This window comes from Colias croceus, chromosome 10 (genome assembly GCF_905220415.1).
Source record: "Colias croceus chromosome 10, ilColCroc2.1".
Lineage (NCBI taxonomy): Eukaryota > Metazoa > Arthropoda > Insecta > Lepidoptera > Pieridae > Colias > Colias croceus.
This window is the reverse complement of record NC_059546.1, coordinates 9,413,226-9,433,165: the sequence shown is the minus strand read 5'-3', so window position 1 is coordinate 9,433,165 and position 19,940 is coordinate 9,413,226. Positions and strand designations below refer to the sequence as shown.

General features: G+C 32.5%; 4 protein-coding genes across 4 annotated transcripts; 3 read left to right on the top strand and 1 right to left on the bottom strand.

Moving 5' to 3' along the window:
- Positions 1-454: 454 nt before the first annotated feature.
- LOC123695132 (thioredoxin domain-containing protein 5) lies at positions 455-4,075 on the top strand. The gene is made up of 8 exons (XM_045640868.1): positions 455-780; positions 864-1,000; positions 1,097-1,212; positions 1,472-1,621; positions 2,189-2,344; positions 2,776-2,969; positions 3,170-3,296; positions 3,685-4,075. The coding sequence occupies exons 1-8, from the start codon at positions 623-625 to the stop codon at positions 4,027-4,029; spliced, it is 1,383 nt and encodes a 460-aa protein (XP_045496824.1). The 5' UTR covers positions 455-622; the 3' UTR covers positions 4,030-4,075.
- Positions 4,076-4,336: 261 nt separating this feature from the next.
- LOC123695097 (ADP-ribosylation factor-like protein 6-interacting protein 4) lies at positions 4,337-6,729 on the bottom strand. Its single transcript, XM_045640816.1, has 3 exons — positions 6,302-6,729; positions 5,942-6,047; positions 4,337-5,655 (listed from the first exon to the last, which is right to left on the bottom strand). Exons 1-3 carry the CDS (start codon positions 6,555-6,557, stop codon positions 5,520-5,522), a joined length of 498 nt encoding a protein of 165 aa, XP_045496772.1. The 5' UTR covers positions 6,558-6,729; the 3' UTR covers positions 4,337-5,519.
- Positions 6,730-9,724: 2,995 nt separating this feature from the next.
- LOC123695135 lies at positions 9,725-12,471 on the top strand. The gene is made up of 3 exons (XM_045640871.1): positions 9,725-10,085; positions 10,349-10,631; positions 11,316-12,471. Exons 1-3 carry the CDS (start codon positions 9,921-9,923, stop codon positions 12,107-12,109), a joined length of 1,242 nt encoding a protein of 413 aa, XP_045496827.1. The 5' UTR covers positions 9,725-9,920; the 3' UTR covers positions 12,110-12,471.
- Positions 12,472-13,344: 873 nt separating this feature from the next.
- On the top strand, positions 13,345-19,646 carry LOC123695059 (RING finger and transmembrane domain-containing protein 2). The gene is made up of 6 exons (XM_045640757.1): positions 13,345-13,640; positions 13,797-14,126; positions 14,521-14,675; positions 15,034-15,304; positions 15,994-16,209; positions 16,634-19,646. Exons 1-6 carry the CDS (start codon positions 13,446-13,448, stop codon positions 16,865-16,867), a joined length of 1,401 nt encoding a protein of 466 aa, XP_045496713.1. The 5' UTR covers positions 13,345-13,445; the 3' UTR covers positions 16,868-19,646.
- The last annotated feature ends 294 nt before the right edge of the window (positions 19,647-19,940 follow it).

The window sequence follows — 19,940 nt, the reverse complement described above, 5'->3', positions numbered from 1 at the left end:
GCCAAATTGACATTTACGATTTTCTTTACCGATTATCGATTTTAACCAGATCTTATTATTTTTTGGTCTAAAACAAATACTTTATTTATCTTTATATATATTTTCACTGTTAGATAAATTCAATTTGATATTTTGTAATATTATATAATCAATAATTAAAATACATTTAATCAGTACTTATAGAAACTAATACTATGTTACATAATATGTTACGGAGTTTACTGGATTGGTATTGTGATTGGTATTCATAAATAAGTATATCATAAAAATGAAGTAAAATAACGTATTATTCTGATAATATCATCAGCTACAGAATTTTATTCATATTATGTTGGTGTTGTCCGTAACCGTATATGCGTTTAATCGATTTTTATTTGACATTGTCAACTTGACATAAACTAAAGGGAGAAATTTTTTCTGCACTCTCCCGTCCCTGTCGGCTGTCCAGTTGACATTTTGCTGTCAAATCTGGGTGATGATAATTTGATACCCAGCATTGTTTTCAATTAATTAGAGAGTACCTACCTAATAACTTCCTATTCGTAGAACTTTAAAATGTGTTAATATTGAAATGTGCGAATTTTGAATAAGCATAAAACATAATAATATACAAAAAAACAAAATGTGTAAATGTACATTTGTGCTAGCTTTGGTTTTTATGTTAAGTTTACCGGATTATGTTGCTCCAGTGGAAGGTTCAGTATATGAATATAATCCAGAAATGTTTAAATCACAAGTCATGGAAATGGATGGCAATTTTATTATGTTCTATGCACCTTGGTAAGATAATATTATCAAAACGAATAAACCATTCCAACTGATTCAAAATTCTATAAAATTGAGAAATAACCCTCTTTTTGCAGGTGTCGACATTGCACCGAATTTGAGCCTATATGGACTGAGCTAGGTGAATTAATAAATACCAAGGATTCCAGATTTGTTATTGCTCAGATGGATTGTACTAAGTATCCAAAATTGTGTCATGAAAATGATATAACAGGTATCTCTTCTAGAAATAATTGTGCTACATTTCATAATAAGATTAGAACTGCTTAAGAGCCTTACTAATACTATCACTTTTTTTCTCTATTTCTAGGATATCCAACATTGTTATATTTTCCCAAAAATTCATTTTCACCCATTGAATATAAAGGGACAAGAGATCTTCCTTCATTGACACTCTTTTTGAGTGAGGTTTTCACTATGGGAAAGGTAGGAACCTATATAAATGTTATATAGAATAGATATTTTATTTAATAATAATAAATTGACCACTGTATGTTTTTATTTGGTGTTGAAGATGTTTGAACAAAATTTTACATCTAATTTGGTTTAAATACAGAAAATAAGTCTTTTCATGTAGTTAATTACTAAAGAATTAAGTCTAGAATTGCCTTTAAATTTTTTGTAAGTGTCATGTTCCAACAACTATGAAGAAAATATTCTAAAGCAGTAATTTAATTCATTACAGGATGTTGATGAGATCCCTGAAAGAGAAACATCATCTGAAGTTAAAATACACTATGGAATGGCACATTTGACTGATCACAATATAGAAAAATTCATATCAAATGGACAGCATTTTATTATGTTTTATGCCCCATGGTGTATGGCTTCACAGGTAAATTGAAAAATAAGGTGAAGGAAGTAATTAAAATGTCTTAAATTTCTAGTTTGTGAACAGTTTTAATATCACAAATCAAAATCAAATTGCCAAAAACTTAAGTATGGTTCAACAAATTCAGAGAGATAAAACAAAAAATGGCCAATAGAGCAGAACTGGTGGGGCTGGTAGTAATTCATAAAAATACTGAACAATTTCCACGAGTATTTTATAAGTATCTTCACTATCTCAAAACGGTATCATATATTAAACATATACGGTACGGTACGGTACTTACTATCTAAACATATATTTACATATATAAATAATATATATTATAAAATATATATTATAAAGGCGAAAGTTTGTAAGTATGGATGTTTGTTACTCTTTCACGTAAAAACTGCTGAACCGATTACAATGAAATTTAGCACACATATAGAGGGTAACTTGGATTAACACATAGGATAGTTTTTATCCCGGAAATCCCATGGGAACGGGAACTATGCGGGTTTTCCTTTGCAAACGCGGGCGAAGCCGCGGGCGGAAATCTAGTATAATATAATATTATAACCATAATTTCAGATGTTAGGACCAATATGGGCAAAGCTGGCTATGCAGTATGAAAATAATGAATACATACAAATTGGTCAAGTGAATTGTATGCTCAATGAAATAACTTGCAAGAACTTTGATATTAAGCAGTATCCATACCTGCTGTGGATTTTTAATGGCAGAATTGTAAGTATCTCTCTTGATGAAAATTAATTATATATCTAACAACTAGCTTACCACCCGCGGCTTCGCCCGCTTTGTCTAAAACCTAATAAATTATATACTAAAACCTTCCTCTTGAATCACTCTATCTATTAAAAAAAACCGCATCAAAATCCGTTGCGTAGTTTTAAAGATTTAAGCGTACAAAGGGACATAGGGACAGAGAAAGCAACTTTGTTTTATACTATGTAGTGATGATAATATGTTAAAGATTATAAATAATTTCGCCACTTGTAAACACACTTCTTTAAATTTGGTTTGCTCTTGAAATTATTTGTTAGATTACTAATGACAATTACTTCACCCCTAAAATCATAGAAATATTTTTTTGTTACCTAATTTTTCAAAATTGTACTTACATGTTAATATAAATGTAAGTTATTTTGACTTTGCAGATGGGAGTTGCTGTAGAAATGTACACATTGGAAGATTTAACAGAATATGTAGAGAAAATGCTGCTCACTGAAAACCATGATCCAGATAAATTCATGAAGAAAAAGAAAGCATTGCCAGTTGCGAGAATAACAGAGGAAACATTTGAGACATTCTTACAAAAGGATCTGGTGTTTGTTAATTATTTTGCACCTTGGTAAGTAATTAATTGTTAAAGTAGAATTGTATTTTTTTTTCTTTTTTAGTAAACAAAGAAATTATTGCCTATATTATATTATATGGAATTAATTTTGCAAATTAGTGCTGATAAGTTTGTATGTGTTATTATATCTAATTAAAGACTTTTATTGAAATAGACAATACCAAGACAAGACCAGTTATTAATCTTCTTTGCAGGTGTGCCCATTGCATGCAATTGAGTCCACTCTGGATGAAACTCGGTGAGAAATTCCAAGATGAACCCAGGGTACTGATTGCTGATGTTGATTGTGTCAGATCAAAAGCTGTTTGTGAAATGGAAAAGGTAAATAATTCTATCATACTAACTAATTCAGTGAAAGTGAAGTCCCATGTCCCCTGTGTCCCATGTGGGGTAAGGGGCAGATGCATTATACATCTGTTTCACTGATCGATTTTCTTTAGGGACAAGTAGGTGATCAGCCTTTTGTGTCCTACCAGAACAAGACATTTTTTTTCTGAGTCTCCACCGAGGACCCCTCGGTGTTACGCTCAACCACTGTACCGAGGAGGCCGTTAACTAATTCAGTACATATTATATTGAGTTTATTTTGCAGTTACCCTAATTATTTAGCTACTTTAACAAATTATGCATTGACAAACAAATATATTATTCAATAAACATTATTTTATTATAGGTTATTTTGACTTCAATTTCATTTGTTATTTTTCAGATTAACGGCTTACCCACACTGATTCTATACAAACACAAAGAAATTGTAAGTGTTGAACACGGAAGCAGACCTCTAGAGAGCCTGGTGAGTTTGGTCAATGAACATTTGCAAAACTCGACTAAAAAAGAATCAGATAAGGATAAATCAGAACCAATACTGGTTGATGCTAATCTAGATCCTAGTCAAGAAAATGTTTTAGAGAGTACAGAGAAAGATAAATTAAGCGACGACGAAATAATAATTCAAGATGATACTAATGAACTACCAGATTTAAATGATTTAGATGAAGTAGTAGAAGTGAATGATGACGACGAAAAAGAAATGCATACCAAAGACGAACTCTAATACGTATTTCATAGGTAGATAAATAAAATATTTATTTGATCTCAAATGTAGTTTTAATTTTGTATCGGCGTCCATAAATTACGTGTGGTTTTTTTTTTAATTTTTGATATTTGACTCGATCCCCTCCCCCCTTAAACACTTCACGTAATTAATGGACGTCCCCTTAAAACTTTATTTATGTTTGGTAAAAGAATGAGGCTTTATTTAAACAACTGTTTAACATATTATAGTAAATACACACAACTCAAATACTTACCATGTACTTACCTCATATCTATTTGTAAGACAGAAAATGAAAATCCCAATATAATGAAGGAATATTTTATTTATTCAAGAATAAACAATTCTTTGTGCTTTATTCTATATATAAAAGCAGTGACACCTAACTTTATGGTCATAGATTATTTCTTAATGCAATCTAATACTATCAGGTCAAAATGAATTAAAATGCATTGGAAGTTGACTAAAAATATACAGGGTGAATGGTAAGACGTCAGACGCATTTGACAGGAGCTTCTTCTCATGAAACTGAATAACTTTTGTTGCTGAATTCGTAGAAAAAAATTTGGACTTTGTATGGAAATCGGTCAGCTGATTAGCGAAGTTTCCTTACAAAGTCCAATTTTTTTTACGAATTCAGCAAAGTTGTAGAACAAAAGTTGTTCAGTTTCATGAGTAGAAGCTCCTGTCTAAATTCGTCTAACGTCTTACCTTTCACCTGGTATAACTTGTCAATATCATAAGTTCCCTTTTTAAGGCTTATACTACAAAGAGTATTAATAAATACTTACTAGCATTTAAAATCTCTAACCATCTTCAGAACATTTTGGGAAAGGGAATTTCAGGGTATAAGATTCTTTTGTATTTATATATTTTTAAGGGCATTACATGCATCCTTGTTTATATTTTAACTAGAAATAGTCTTTGCATTATTGTATTCTTATATTTGCACTTAAAAGATTCAAATGCAATGGAGAAATAGACAATTATTCTCAATCTCTAAAAAGATACTGTGAGCAAAACAATTGAACACATGCTAATAACAAATGTAACATTTTTCCCTTCATCAGTTGCATTTGGGACAGAAGTCAGAACTCAGAACTATTCATGACTCATTAGAAAATTTCAATATTATGTCTTTTATTTATGAATGGGTTATATCACTTTGGTTCCCAAATCATGTTTTAAGGCAACATTTCACTACAGTAGAATATGAAAATTCTAGAATAAGTAATCTTTTTGATCTTTATAATTTAAATTGTCAACAAAATTATAAATTTTGTATTATAAGTTGCAATACCTACCAATATTATATTATATATCCAAAAATTCAGAACATATGTTCATAAGTACAATAATGAGCCTTACTAACATCTCACCTAGAAGAGATAAAAAAAAGCCTTTAAATTCCCTACCTGCCTTTTAAGAATCTAATTTCTATAGGATACCCACCAAAATAGGACTAATAAGTACCAATATGCCACAAAACATTACTTAAATCGATGTTTTTCAACAGTTTGTGACTGGAAGAAGTTTCCATCAGCAATAGTTGCCTCTCTGTTGATTTGTTTGTGTCTATCCCGCGATACAATCTCTTCCAGCACCTCCCCATCTCCTTTTATTAATCTGGAACCAAGATAGAACTGAGAGAGAGCAAATATTTCAAAAGTAAATTGATTATAAACATGTTTCATTTATTAAGAACTGAGGTAAATAATAAATTAATCAAATGTGCCAAAATTGATATGTATGATAAATTGGACTAAAAATTGTTCATTCATCAAATTACATGTAGCTTCTTTACATTTGTTCTCAATAATAAGTTTAAATGACAAAAACTCTCAACCGAAAATGATTTCTCATAAAAAGCATTTTATAAAAATTCTGAAACAAATAAGAAAGATAGAATAACCTGTATCTCCCAGTCTCTTCATCTAGAACTCTCCTTACAACGCTTTGCCTCTTCTCCCATTCTTCTTTGGTCATTGGTGCCATGGCTTTCGACTTTTCCATAAGTTCTTAAAAATAATTAAAAAACTTAAATTATGATTTCTGTTTAAAAAAAATTGTAATGTAACTATAAGGCATTGTAAGTAATATTTAATTGCAAAAAAAGTGCAACATCCACACATTTTAAAGGGAATTTGTAATTCAGGTTACAAAACTTTTATTCATGGCCCACAGTCAGCTTCTAAAGAAATATTAAAAAATTCAATTCCTGTCCTTTATTACATTATCTATTCTAAATCATTTATAAATATGGTAATTTTACCTATTGGAATATCGGTGGTAGAGTCGTCTTTTGAAACATCATCTAGACTGCGGCTTGAGCTTCGTGTCTTTTTTAATTTCTTAATTTCCTCTTTTAATTTTTTCTTAAGAGCTTTCTCGGTTTTCTTCTTTTCTTTTTTTAATTTCTTCTTTAATTTACGTAGCTTTTTCTTTTCTTGGCTCGAATCAGAACTGCTAGAACTGTCGTCCGATGAACATCTTCTTTTTTTCTTTGAATTCGACTTTTCTTTCCCCATCGCTCTATTATATTTGATATAATACCTATTTAGAGGAGTGAATAGTTACAAAATAGTTATTTAGAAATTAATTTACGTTTGCTATTATTTGCTTTCATTTATTTAATCTTTTTCATATTTCCTAAACTTCATTTGACATTTCCTATGTCAAAAATTCAGAATTCACGGTCCCGGGTCCCCGACCCCCGTCCATCAAACTTTCGAGTTTCGTTCAGTACCTATTTATTAATTTTACTTCAATTATTACATATTTTATTTTCAATTCAATTGTCAAATGTTTTTAACCGACTTCTGTTGTGTGGTTTTCAACTTTTCAGGGTTTTCAGTTTTTCCACAGTTTTCAGTGCTTTTTCAATATTTATTGATATTTATATAAACCACGTATAGATAAACCTGATCGGTAAACCATCTGCGTGATGAGATTTAAGTACATAATTATTATTAATAATTATTATAAATAATAATTATGTACTTAAATCTGTAATAATTATTATTGATGGAAACAGAACTCAATACTTTAAACTCAAACATAAGATATTCATTGCTAGATAATCTAGTTAGAAGCACAGTTTTCGAATCGTCAAATTTGTCAAAATTCTGTTCTGTGGTCAAAATGGTATCCTCAAAGGGTATCCTCAATAAACTTGACTCCACAGATCTGTGCTTGACTCACTAGGCATTAGTATTCTCAGTATTTTATGAGTAGTTTATATATTTTATAATTTATATTATATGAAATCGACAAAGACGTTATAATATGTCAGTTGAGTGTATGTGAAATGTGTGTAATCAGCCTAACACATTTAAATGTTCATATAACATTAGGCCGCATTTCCATCTGCAAGTAAACTTCTGCGAGAACTGTCCGACAGTCTGTCTGACAGCAACTTGCTCGTCTACTTGCAGGTGGAAACGCGGAATTAGACTTGCAAGTTGCTGTCAGACAGACTGTCGGACATTTCTCGCGGAAGTTTTCTTGCAGGTGGAAACGCGGCCTTACAGAGAAATTACAAGGAAATTTCAAATTACAGACTTACAGATTACAGATGTGGGTAATGAACCCTTAATGAACCTTGACCCTAACCTATGCCCTAACGAAGATATTGTATGATCTATTATTGTTCAAGTTATGCATACAACCCTAGTCTACCGCTCTAGTGCGATCGAATAAGTACTAAAAAAATGCTAAAAAATGCTTATTAGGAATTAAAAAAATATGGCGTGGCAAAGTGTTACCTAATTTGCCTGTTATTAAAAAAAGAGTTCTTGAAAGACAATAAAACAATGTATTTTCTAGTGTTTGATTTTACGCGAGTGTTCTTCGCCGGGCCACGTGACCACGCTCGCTGTTAAGTGTTCGAAAGTCGAAACTTCGGGAATATAATATAATGAATAAATCACGTTTAAAATCCGTTAAAAAATCTTTAATTATTTCTAAGTAAAACAATGAATAAAACACAAATTTTTGTAACCCCCAAAACATTGGCAAGGTAAAAGCACGTAAAAGTACCATGAACTGTAAAATTTTTTCCAGTGTAGTTTTTAAACGGAAGAACCTAATCCTAAACATTTGAAAAAAAAAAACAGATTGTTACCATAGTATATATCTGTCAACTGTGTTGTTACGGCGGTCGGCGCGGCATCTCGGAGCAATTAAGTTAATTGCTCCGAGCGCGGCATCGAAATTCGATTTCGAAATTCGATTTTTGACAAAGAAACTGATTTCCTATATAGAGAATTCAGAACTGATAAAAAGAGTAATGCGTAAATTATCTTTTTATAAGCATTTTCCACTATCAGCTATATGTAAGTAGGTAACTACCTACCAAGTTATATATAATCATAAGATAGACCTTTTATTTAAAGATAATAATATATTCGTTCATACTGTGTATGTAGGTAGTTATGTACCTCACGTGTACCTAGTTTTATTCATATTTATTCATAATTATATGAAACAATATATAAAGATCGGGAAAGAATATTTCAAACTAACTAGGTCAACAGTTATTAGGTACCTACGTCGTAAAAGAGTTATAAAATAAATATATTTCTATCAGTACTAATGATGCCAATGATCTTCCATGAAATCTGCTTTTTATTTTAATAGCTGATCTAAAGGCTTATATAAAAGTATACTTAGCTATACAGTCTGTACAGGCCGGTGACTTGATATAGGTGTAGGGGTGGAACCTGAAAGTATAGCTCATTTGCAGTAAGAAAAATGAAACATTACCAAGTCAATACTTCTTAGTTTTCGAAATAGTTACATAATCATTATATAAAGGATGTCATCAACTCTCAGATCAACTAAAAAATTACTTATATGTAGAGTTTTGTGGCTTCACTACCACAACGAGTGATCTTAGAATTACCTTTTTTAGTTTACGGACTTGGATTTATTGATGTCTGTTAGCCTTTCATACAAAAACAGCTGATCGAATCTGTACGAAATTTGATGCAGAGATTCATGAGGTATTTTAAGATTATTATTTACCTACTAGCGGTCCGCTCCGGCTTCGCCCGTGGTACATGTTTACGTTTTCTCTACATAAGATCCATCCTCGTACTTCAAGATAATAATAAAAAAAGAATTATCGAAATCGGTTCAGCCGTTCTCGAGTTATGCGCTTACCAACACATTTTGCGATTCATTTTTATATATAAAGACTAGCGGTCCGCCCCGGCTTCGCCCGTGGTACATATTCAGGTTTTCTCTACATAAGAACTATCCTCGAACTTCAAGGAATATTATAAAAAAAGAATTAATGAAATCGGTTAAGCCGTTCTCAAGTTATTTATGCGCTTACCAACACATTTTGGGATTCATTTTTATAATATAGATTATAGATTATTGTCCAGAATATTAAATAGGTATATCATTAGAAAAGACATTCCAAGATGTTATTCCAATGTTATTCTGTATTAGTTGAAGATAGAAATGAAGATACATAGCTTATTAATATGAAATATGAATGCATTAATGATTAAATTATTAGGTACCTACGTGGAAAATAATTTCAATTCATAACTCTGTTCACTGCGAAGGTTCATTATTATTCAAAGAGCAAACAGACCTTGCGGTTGCGATTTACAAAATGCCTATGAATACGTTTTAATGTGACGTGTTGAGTGCTGCTGCTGTCGCATACCTCTTGGCGACATATCTATATCGTACATCCACACCGTCGGTCGCATTGAGCGGTTTACGACACGGGAGTCCCGATGAATAATTGAGGGAGGAACGCGCCTGCGCGCAGCTGGCGTGCCCATACAACTCAATCGTCCGCGAAATATACGACTCTAATTGTTATTTAAAGCCCGATAATGTGTGTGCGCGAGTGAATTGTTTACTGTGGTAAGATGCAAGCCGGTGGGCCGGATAGCACGGCGGTTTCGGAGGCCCCAAGCAGTGGGAGCGAGGAGTCCGATTGTGAGTTTGGTCCAGAGGGCGAAGCTGAGACCGCTCTGACTGAAGAATGGGCGCGAGAACTGCTGATTGACTCGGGTGTGGTCGATCCTAATGAGGTACGTTTACATATTTAAATAATTTATCACTATCCAAAAAAAAAAAATGTTTGAAATGAAAATATTTACTTAACTAAGTAGAGAATAATTAAATTTTTGGATTTCCACCAATATTTATTTTTGCAAAAATCACTTAAAATTAAACTAAGTACTTAAGTAAAGGAAACAGCTATATAATGTGTAGTTACCTAACTAAATATTTAATAATTTGAATTTCAATTCATATAACATGGGTTTCTCATCTTTGTAACATTTAATTTCAGATCCGAGTAGAATCCAGGGCCGGCGTTGCTGGTGCCCTAAGCAGGGTACTAGCGGTGACAGTTCGCTACGAAAGCGAGGGAGAAAGGCATGCCTTACCCCTTGTTGTGAAACTACCACCACGGGATCCCTTTGGGAGGCTCTTTGTAGCTGAAGCACAATTTGATACTAGAGAAATATTGTTCTATACGGAATTAGCCCCAGCGCTCAACAAATTGGCTCAAGAGGCTTTAGGTCCTGATGAAGGGCTCGCAGTACCGAGATGTGTTAAAGCTAGATTACCAGGTGTGTGTCTGTTTGTGTGCTTTTCATTTAAGTAGTTAGATTTTGTGTTAAGTAATATGAAAGAAAACGCTTTTCAAATAAAAATAGATATGCTATTTTTCGAAAATATGTACCTATGTTTTTTATGTCATGCAAATAGATTTTATAAAAAAAATAAACTAACTAACTATTCATCATTCATATGTTTTATAATTATTTGAAGAATTATATTCTTTACTTTATCAAAACTGAATACTTGAATTAAGTAGAGGTCCAGAGAAATTCTGTACTTAAGTATTTCTGTTTAGAGACATAAATTAATAATAAAACGTGTCTAAGCTCGTTAAAAAAATTGCGAAATAGGTCAAGAATCAAGATTAATTAAAAACTCGCTAATTAAAGTATCATCAGTCTTTATTGTGCTCGATGAGTCGACTTAAATACGTCATAGTTATAATTACTTAAGTGGTACCTTATGCTCTTTAGGCTTATATTTTTTTCCTTAAAACAGAACCAATATATTCTACACATATCGGTGCTGTTTATGTATTTTTAACGCTTACTGCACTTTACGTGATAAAAATATTTCAAGACGTCACAAAACACGCGCTTTTTATGAGTCATCATATTTTTGAACAACGATCAATATTTCAACTTGGCTGCCATGACTTGGTCTATTTCTAAATTAGCATTTATTTATTTCAGATGAAATTGGAGGAGACAGTGAGCTCGTACTGGAAGACGTGACAGCCGTGGGTTTCGAATCAGCGGATTTTGCTGAGGGCCTAACTGTTGAAAGGGCTAGGGCAGCTCTGTTTGCAGCAGCTCGACTGCACGCCCTATCCCTTGCTCTACGTGACAGAGAAGGACCTCTAGACCAAAGATTCGACTTCTTGTTCCCCTGCGAACGCGCTGCAGCCGGATATCTGCGTTTAGTGCGAAGAGGTTTACCCCAACTGGAAGTATTCCTCCGTGGGCGAACAGATTGTGTTAGCGAAGCCGCAGCTGTGAGCGCACTTAGCGCTCGGGCTCCATCTTTACTTGGCACTTTATTGCGACCAGCTGAACCAGCTCCCCTCGCCCACGCCGATTTTTGGAGTGGGAATCTTCTATTTCGAGAACGAGATGGGATAAGCGAATGTATCGCATTGGACTGGCAAATGGTATCACTCGGTAGACCCATGGATGATGTAGCGCTACTATTATTATCTTCGTTAACGCCAGAACTAAGAAGGGCGGTGGGCGACACGTTGATTGAGGACTATGGAGATCGTTTAGAGGCTGAATGTGCTAGATTAGGATCGGCACCTGCTGGCGCGATTGTAAGACGGAGCTTGAAACAAGATTGGCCTCGAGCAGCATTGAGGGCACTCCTTCTGTGCGCGGGGAGTGTAGACGTAGCCCTCGGAGAGCCGCGAGCTGAACAACGTCTACTAGAAGCTGTACGAGATCTGTACGCACAAGGAGTTCTCGATCTAAAAGCAGACTCAGAGTTGTGAGTGTTTATAAGTGCCAATAGCGTATATCGTACCTATTCGACGAACGTGTCGTTATGTATATTCAGTCGCATAGTTTGTATTATTATATTTATTTCGGTATATTATTACGTATTTATTAGAGTACGAATGTTAAAGCACATTCGAGGTGGACAACGATAATTTTAATGAAACCCTTATTGTCGCGATGGCAATGGTGCGATGCCTAATCAAAGACTGAATTTAACTTATCAAAAGACCGTTGTGCGTTTAATTTACTTTAAGTAGATCAAAACAGTAATTGCTCATAAAATGGAAAGTGTAATCGAATACAGTCTTTCGATTATAATTTAAAATTAAGTATTAAACGTAATCTTGGTGGAGTACCTTTTGTTTTATTTATCTCATGGTGTCAGAAATTTAAAAAACAAACGAATCAAAATTTTTGTTGCTGAAAATTTTTAAACTTACCTACAGTTTTTTTTAACATTATTCTACCCGCTCCCTATCATACGTTATAAAATAATAAATGTTTAATCCTTTTCCCAAGATTTGATTTATCCCTATGATAAGTACATCAAAATGGTGTTTGTTTTGACTGTGGTTTTAGACTTACAAAAAAGAACTCTTTCTGTACTCTTCCATAAGCAAAATTGAAATGAATAAGTAGCTGTCCCGGTAAAAGATATTCTGATGTCTCTCTATCTGTTATCACAGTGGTATGAAAAATAGATGATTTTTTCGATAAGCAAAAAAATTTCATGAGAATTGGTCATTCCGTTTCGGAGGAGTATATACGTCGCGTCGCGGTGTTGCGCTATTGCCAATTTTCATGTTTTTTTTGCTTTGAGCATTTTATATATTAGTTAAAACGATTCTAATCACCTAGAACATTGTAATATTTCCTAGTGTTAGGTTAGGTACTACAAAACTAGGGATTTACAGGATGGAATATTGAAATAGCACTGAGAAGGAAAGTCCCCAATCTACTTTCGAAAATATACTTGCCAACACACTTGCCAAACTCGAACTGCTTGACAAGGATGAAATCTCAAAGATAAACAAACCAACTTGAAACAAAATGAGAGAAATACCTGTGGAAATAAGTATGGAAATACCAAATACCTATTTACCTACGTAACTAAAAGCTTCGTATCAAGGCGAATCAATCAAATTTTGTATTTGACATTTAAACATTTTTGACAGACAATGACAATGTCATAATTGATAATTATGATCTCATGTTTGGCACTTGACAGTTGACCTTCGCGATAATCGAGATCAGAATTAATATTATTTATTGTGGTGAAATGATTATCTGGTGGTGTTTATAAGTGAGAAGTGTAGAAAACAGTAGAAGATGGCGCACCAAAATCAAGTTAATCTAGACATGGGAGAGGAGGATCCGGAGGAAACCCCTCCGAGACCGAATGCACTTACCAGAATGGACTCTGTTACCAGACCCCCAATTCCGAATAGAAGTAATATCGGTCTTGGAGACAGACTAAACAGCATGTTCAGAGAGATCCGACCTCTCGTGGAACACGCGCGAATGGTAAATGGTTTTTTTTAAACGTCTATAATAATGTGATGTAATTAGACTTCCAAATTTGCTTGAAGCCGTATTTATCTTTAACGTTATACATTGATGTCTATACGACTTACCTTCTATACTAAAAATAAGAAAAATTTAATCTATTCTATCTTTTAGGGCAATAATGCAAGGCTATCATTGCCGACTTGGCTACCACGTAATCCACCAAACACTCACCAACTCGGAGATGGTCCACAGCGGCCACAGAGCTCCATAGCTCATGTGAACCTTGGGCCAGCAGCCCAAACATACATTGTCACAGATCGGGGAACTCCACCAGCGTTAAGGGCCCAAACTAGCCATGCCTTGAGCACTAGCATTTCTAATGATTCCAACATGTCTGAACACGTTCCAGAGGAAATAAATATTTCAGTCAATCCAGCCAATAACAATAATATCAACGATAATGCAGAGACAGATAATCAAAGCGATGATGGCACTCAGCAGGTAAGATGCATTATATTTAAGAATAAGTATTGAAATATGTACAGACATGAAATTAAAATATGTAGCTTATTATAAATTAAATTTATTTCAACAACAATTGTAGCAAGATTTTAAAATTAGTGATTGAATAAATAAAAATAAAATCTGAATCAAGCCATTACAATCATAAAAATTGAATGATACAGTGGTCTATCAAAAAAAATAAACTAATGTTTCAAATAACACTGTACAATACATTCTACAATATTATTTGTGTTTTCTTATTACTTTTTTAATGTTTGAAAATAGTCCAATTAATGTAAAATTATAAAAATTAAGTGTAATCAAGTTTTATTGTCTATATATTATCTATAATTTTTTAAATCTATAATAATTATATCTTTCTAAATTTTAGGTTGTGGATGTTCGAGGGACCTTAAATTTACTGATAAGATATGCACCATTCTATTTCTTACTGTTTGTAAAATATTTGTATGACAGCAGGGAAGCCATTTTCACATTTATCATATTATTCTGCACATTCTCTCACAGCGACAGCCTTGTAAGAAGGTAAGAGGAAATATATTAATTTATACGTAAAAAGTTCTGTGATTAAAGTTATATAGTCAGCCTAAATTTATTGCCATCATAGAGAAACAGACCTATTAAGGGAAATTAAGGTGTATCATACTAGTTTCCTCACAACTTCATTGAATCAACAAAGTCAACAGAAATATAATACTACAAAATTTTCACCATTTTGATTATCAAATTTAGATTTATATACAAAGTCAATTGTATGGCTCTTTAGAAAACTCTGCCTAATAGGTACAAAAGCAGAGTTTTGTTTTGGACAATTTTTGGTTGTGATTGTGAATTTATTTATTAAAGAACGTCATTGATTAAATATCACAATTCAAATTTTTAGGGAGCATGGAAAACAAATGAATCGCAGTTTCCTTGCGCTACTAAGCGAATTGCTGTTTACAACAAGTTGTATAGCGGTCGTACATTTTCTATTTGGCCACGGGCGGTTACTGCCCAATGTTATAATGTTCCCTGGATACACTGAGCCGATAGATGTATGGGAACTACTGTGGCTGGTGGTGCTTACCGATCTCATTGTGAAGATCATCACGGTGGATGTTAAGATAATTGTCACTATGATGCCTTCTATTGTGTTGCCTTATCAGAAACGGGTGAGTTGTTTTATGATTAAGAAGTAAAATTGTAATTTGTTAACAATTATTACATATCGATTTTACAAAAAATAAAAATAAAAAAAAGTAATAATATAAATGTGACTTAGATTTACGTTTTTTGGTTCAGCAATCACGAACTCTTTCTATTTTTATGACTAAGATCTATACTGTATTATGACTCTCACCTGCGTTAATGTATTTCTATGAGTCATACATTTAATAAATGATTAGGTATTATGCATCGTAAATTGTAATAAAAAGTTACAGGTATCACGATACGAACACATACGACAAGATAGCCGCTATGTCATTTTTTTGATCATAAAGCATTTCGAAAATTTGCTAAAATAAGTTATTAATCTATATTATTAATATTATGAAGCTGAAGAGTTTGTTTGTTTGAACGCGCTAATCTCAAGAACTACTGGTCCTATTTCAAAAATTCTTTCGGTGTTAGATAGCCCATTTATCGAGGAAGGCTATAGCCTATATATCATCACACTACGACCAACAAGAGTGGAACCATGGGCGTGAAACCGCGGGGATTAGTTAATTATACCTAAATTCTAAGAGGAAAAAAAATCATCAGAAATTCTTGTCATCTAAATAATGAATCAATTTTGATTTTACTTTATATGGTAATTTAACAAGACAATTTTAAGTAATAACTACAATTTTCATTACAGGGGAAAGTCTACTTATTCACAGAAGCAGTATCACAATTATATAGGGCTCTTATAACAATTCAACCATGGATATTCTTCCTGATGCAATCCTATGAGGGTTCAGAGAAAATGGTCGGCATGTTTCTCACATCTGCGTATGTTATTGCCAAAGTTGTTGAGATTCTTGTAAGACTGCGCCTGTTTAAGAACGCAACATGGACTTTGTTGCAGAGTGTGGTAAGTTTGGATTTGTTTGGATATTAGTCTGTAAAATGAATTTTATTTTAAAATTTTAAAGAATAGAAAAAAGAGGCTAAGCCTCGCCACGGAATGGCAAAAAGACGCGGGTTTCGAATCCCGTCTCGTAATCGATTGTTTTCTATTCTTAAAAAAATTCTTATATTAAAATTTGATCGATATTTGGTATGTACATAGTACTGCAAAACATTTAGTTTTTTTTTTCAGTTTTTGACAAATTACATCTTCTATTGTGTACCAATTTATTAAGAACCAGGCGCACGCCAGCGTTGCGTTCAAGTTTTCCTCCGCTTTTTTCATTACATCACATGCCTAAAGCAAACGCAGTTTGATACCCGCTTCCAAAATATTTTCCCCATCAACTAATTATTTCAATCCCATCAAGTAAACAAAATTTTTTCAGAACCTTGGAACGAAGCCAACATGCGAACAACTGATATCCGCCGGTGACTCTTGTCCCATTTGCCATGATGATTACACCACACCCGTAAGGTTGGGCTGTAGTCATATCTTCTGTGAACTGTGTATAGCGGCTTGGCTGGATAGGGAACATACTTGTCCACTGTGCAGGGCTAAAGTGGCTGATGAGCCCACTTGGCGGGATGGATCCACTACCTATGAGCTACAATTGTATTAAGGTTTGAGAAGAATAAATAGACAAATATGGAAAAATTGTTCAGACAATATTGGTACATCATTGGCATTTCATAAGAAATAATCTTGAAATGAACACACATTTGTCTAGTTATATATTATTTTGTGTGGACACATTTGTGTAGATATCAGTCAGGTTGGGCTGCAGTCGTATTTTCTTTGAAAAGTATTATATTACATTGGAAATTTTGGTCAGACAATATGAGTATGAAATTGGCAGATTTTTCATTACATACACAAGTCATCTTGCATACACATTTATCTTTATTAGGCTATAAGTTACCTGTGGATACATATTTATTTGTTTTAGCATGATTGCAGAACCTTGTAATATTATAAGGTTAGATACATTCATCATTAATATTAATAAAACCCTGTAATGACCATGCTTTTAATAACTATTATAACTATATAATCTTAAAATAGTAAAAAAATATATATATTATGTATCTGTAATTCCATAGCTAGACTATGAAAGTTATAAAAATAAGAAACACAAAATATATACACCTATGAATTGAGTAGTTAATACTTATTACACGTTTAATCATATAAAATATTCAAATGTTTTAATATTAATGGATATAATAAAGGTTTATAAGCACATACAAAGACATTTTAAAAGAGCAAGGTAAGTTAAATCTTGACAAGGTAACATTAGTTGTAAAAGAACTTAATTGACTGACTAACGGCCCTAAAAATGTATTAAATTATTTCATCTCAGATATAAAAAAAATTTTCAACAATCATTTTGTATCGGAAATAAGAAATTAATAATCAAATAATGAAATTACCTTTGTATAATTTTTTGTTGGATTTTGACATTTGTCTAGATGGTATAAAATTAAAGTGTAAAGAAAATTCGAATTAGTCAAAAAAATAGGAATGTTTTATACCTAAATGTAAATTGTGGAAAAATAATACTGTTACATACATACATTCTATCTCTTTTACCCGTGTACATTGGTGATTAGTTCTCACTCACTCTTTCTATTTAAGTTAAGTTTGTGCTTACATCATTCATTGATAATTATATTATTTATTAGTATTAAATTTCTATAACGAAAAATAATTCGTTGGGCTTAACTGGTGTTATTTTGATTATTCTGAAGATATTAAAAAAAACCATTCATAAAGAAAGCGAATCTTTTTGCAATATAGGAACTACTATGAATTGTATATTATATAAGCGTTATTTATTACAAGTGTTTGTAAATGAATTAAATCTATTATGTGTAGGCATTTGTATTTGATTAGTTAAAGCTAAAATTGTTCTAGATCTAATATTATAGACGTAACTTTAAATAATTGTGTATTAAATATTGTCATTACATATTTTCAAGTATATTATGATTCTTATTCGTACACAAGAATATTACGTAGAAGTAGATAAATCCGGACTCGAGGTTTCGTTTAGAAAGAAAGATTGCGGTAACCTTCTCATCAACCACGCTTTATAGCTTGTACATTTCACCTATAGTATGATCACAACCCTCTATCTAATCGTCCCAGGTTTAGAAAGTGAGATCTCAGGGGACCGGGTATAAGGTAGAGTAGGTACGAGTTAGAAAGAAACGGAACGATCGGTACTCTCCCATGCCTCGCCGCGCACATACCTAAGGCGCGGTACAACGCAACGGTTGCGGTTAAGCTATGATTATATATCTATCTCTTCTGAGAGAAAGAAAGAGTATCGTGATCATTTTTCACTTTCTAAACCCAGGGCATTCCACTTTACGGGTTTACCTACGCTGTAATAGAAATGTATTTGTCTCTTTCCCACATTCATTAATATTCATAGCAGTGACAGCAAATTTTTGTTTATTTGCTTCTGGGGTTCGTAGTGATGTGCTGTGTGTCATGGAATGAATCGACATGATTCGACATCGATAGTTGGAATTTTATTTCTATAAACGTAGAAATAAATTGTATTCCCTTTTTATAATCACATATTATTAGATAGTCGATATTATGTAGACAATAAATTCAATTCATCATTATTTTATTTACCTGCATGGTTCTTTTCTTGTTGATTTTTAATCCCGAAAAATACTTATCATAGAGTATTTTAAGTGAGTTTATTTGTAAGTCATGAAACTGTATATATGTAAATAAAAAATCGATGATAAAATTATGAATTGAAATTATTTTGTTAAAATTTATTAAGACTTATATTTTGTTATTTAGTCATTTTATGGTAAGTATAATTATATTATGTTATAAGGATATTACCACAATATACACATACAACCAGTAGGGAAACTTCATACAAACGTTCGAAATGGCACATGCACATGCAAGCGTGTGTAAACAAGTATCGACAGATATAAAAATATCCTTGCGATTCTCGTAAACACGCTTGCTTGTGTGCGTGAGACATTTTGAACTTTTGTATGAAGTTTCCCTACTGATTGTATCTGCTGTATAATGTTATATTACGTTTATATAATAAGAATTATTTGCAAAATCAAAATATGAATTACAATTATTCGAACAAAAGACACTTTGATGCTTTTAAATTATGTATATTAAATGAATTATTTATTTAATTAAGTCTCAAAAATTATTAATTATAGTCATTAATTACACTTAAGGATTGTTAAATGCTTGAATAATGTTTTTAATTGATGTTTAAACAAATCAAATCACATAGAATATAGTTTATTTGTGAACAAAAAAAATATTATATTCCAGAGTTTTATTTAGAACTTAATTTGCTTAGTTACACAGTCTCTCTTGTAAATAACAGTTAGTGTAAAGTGCACTTTGGATGGAAGGAATGTAGAAGGAATGTAGAAGTCATGGAATGTAGAAATAAGAAGGCTTAACTATATTGTAAATAAAAATGGTATGATTTCCATTAAATTTGTGGTTAACTATTATGTAACTTATTATCACATCTTCAGTTGGTTGCCTGGAAGAAATCACTTATAAGTGATAAGGCCGCTATCTGTGCTGTGTTCTCTCTTAGTATAAGTTTTCTTTTTGTAATTTTTTGTTGGCAGTACGATAAAGTATTTAAATAAATAACTTTTAAAATTAATAGTTTCAAATCA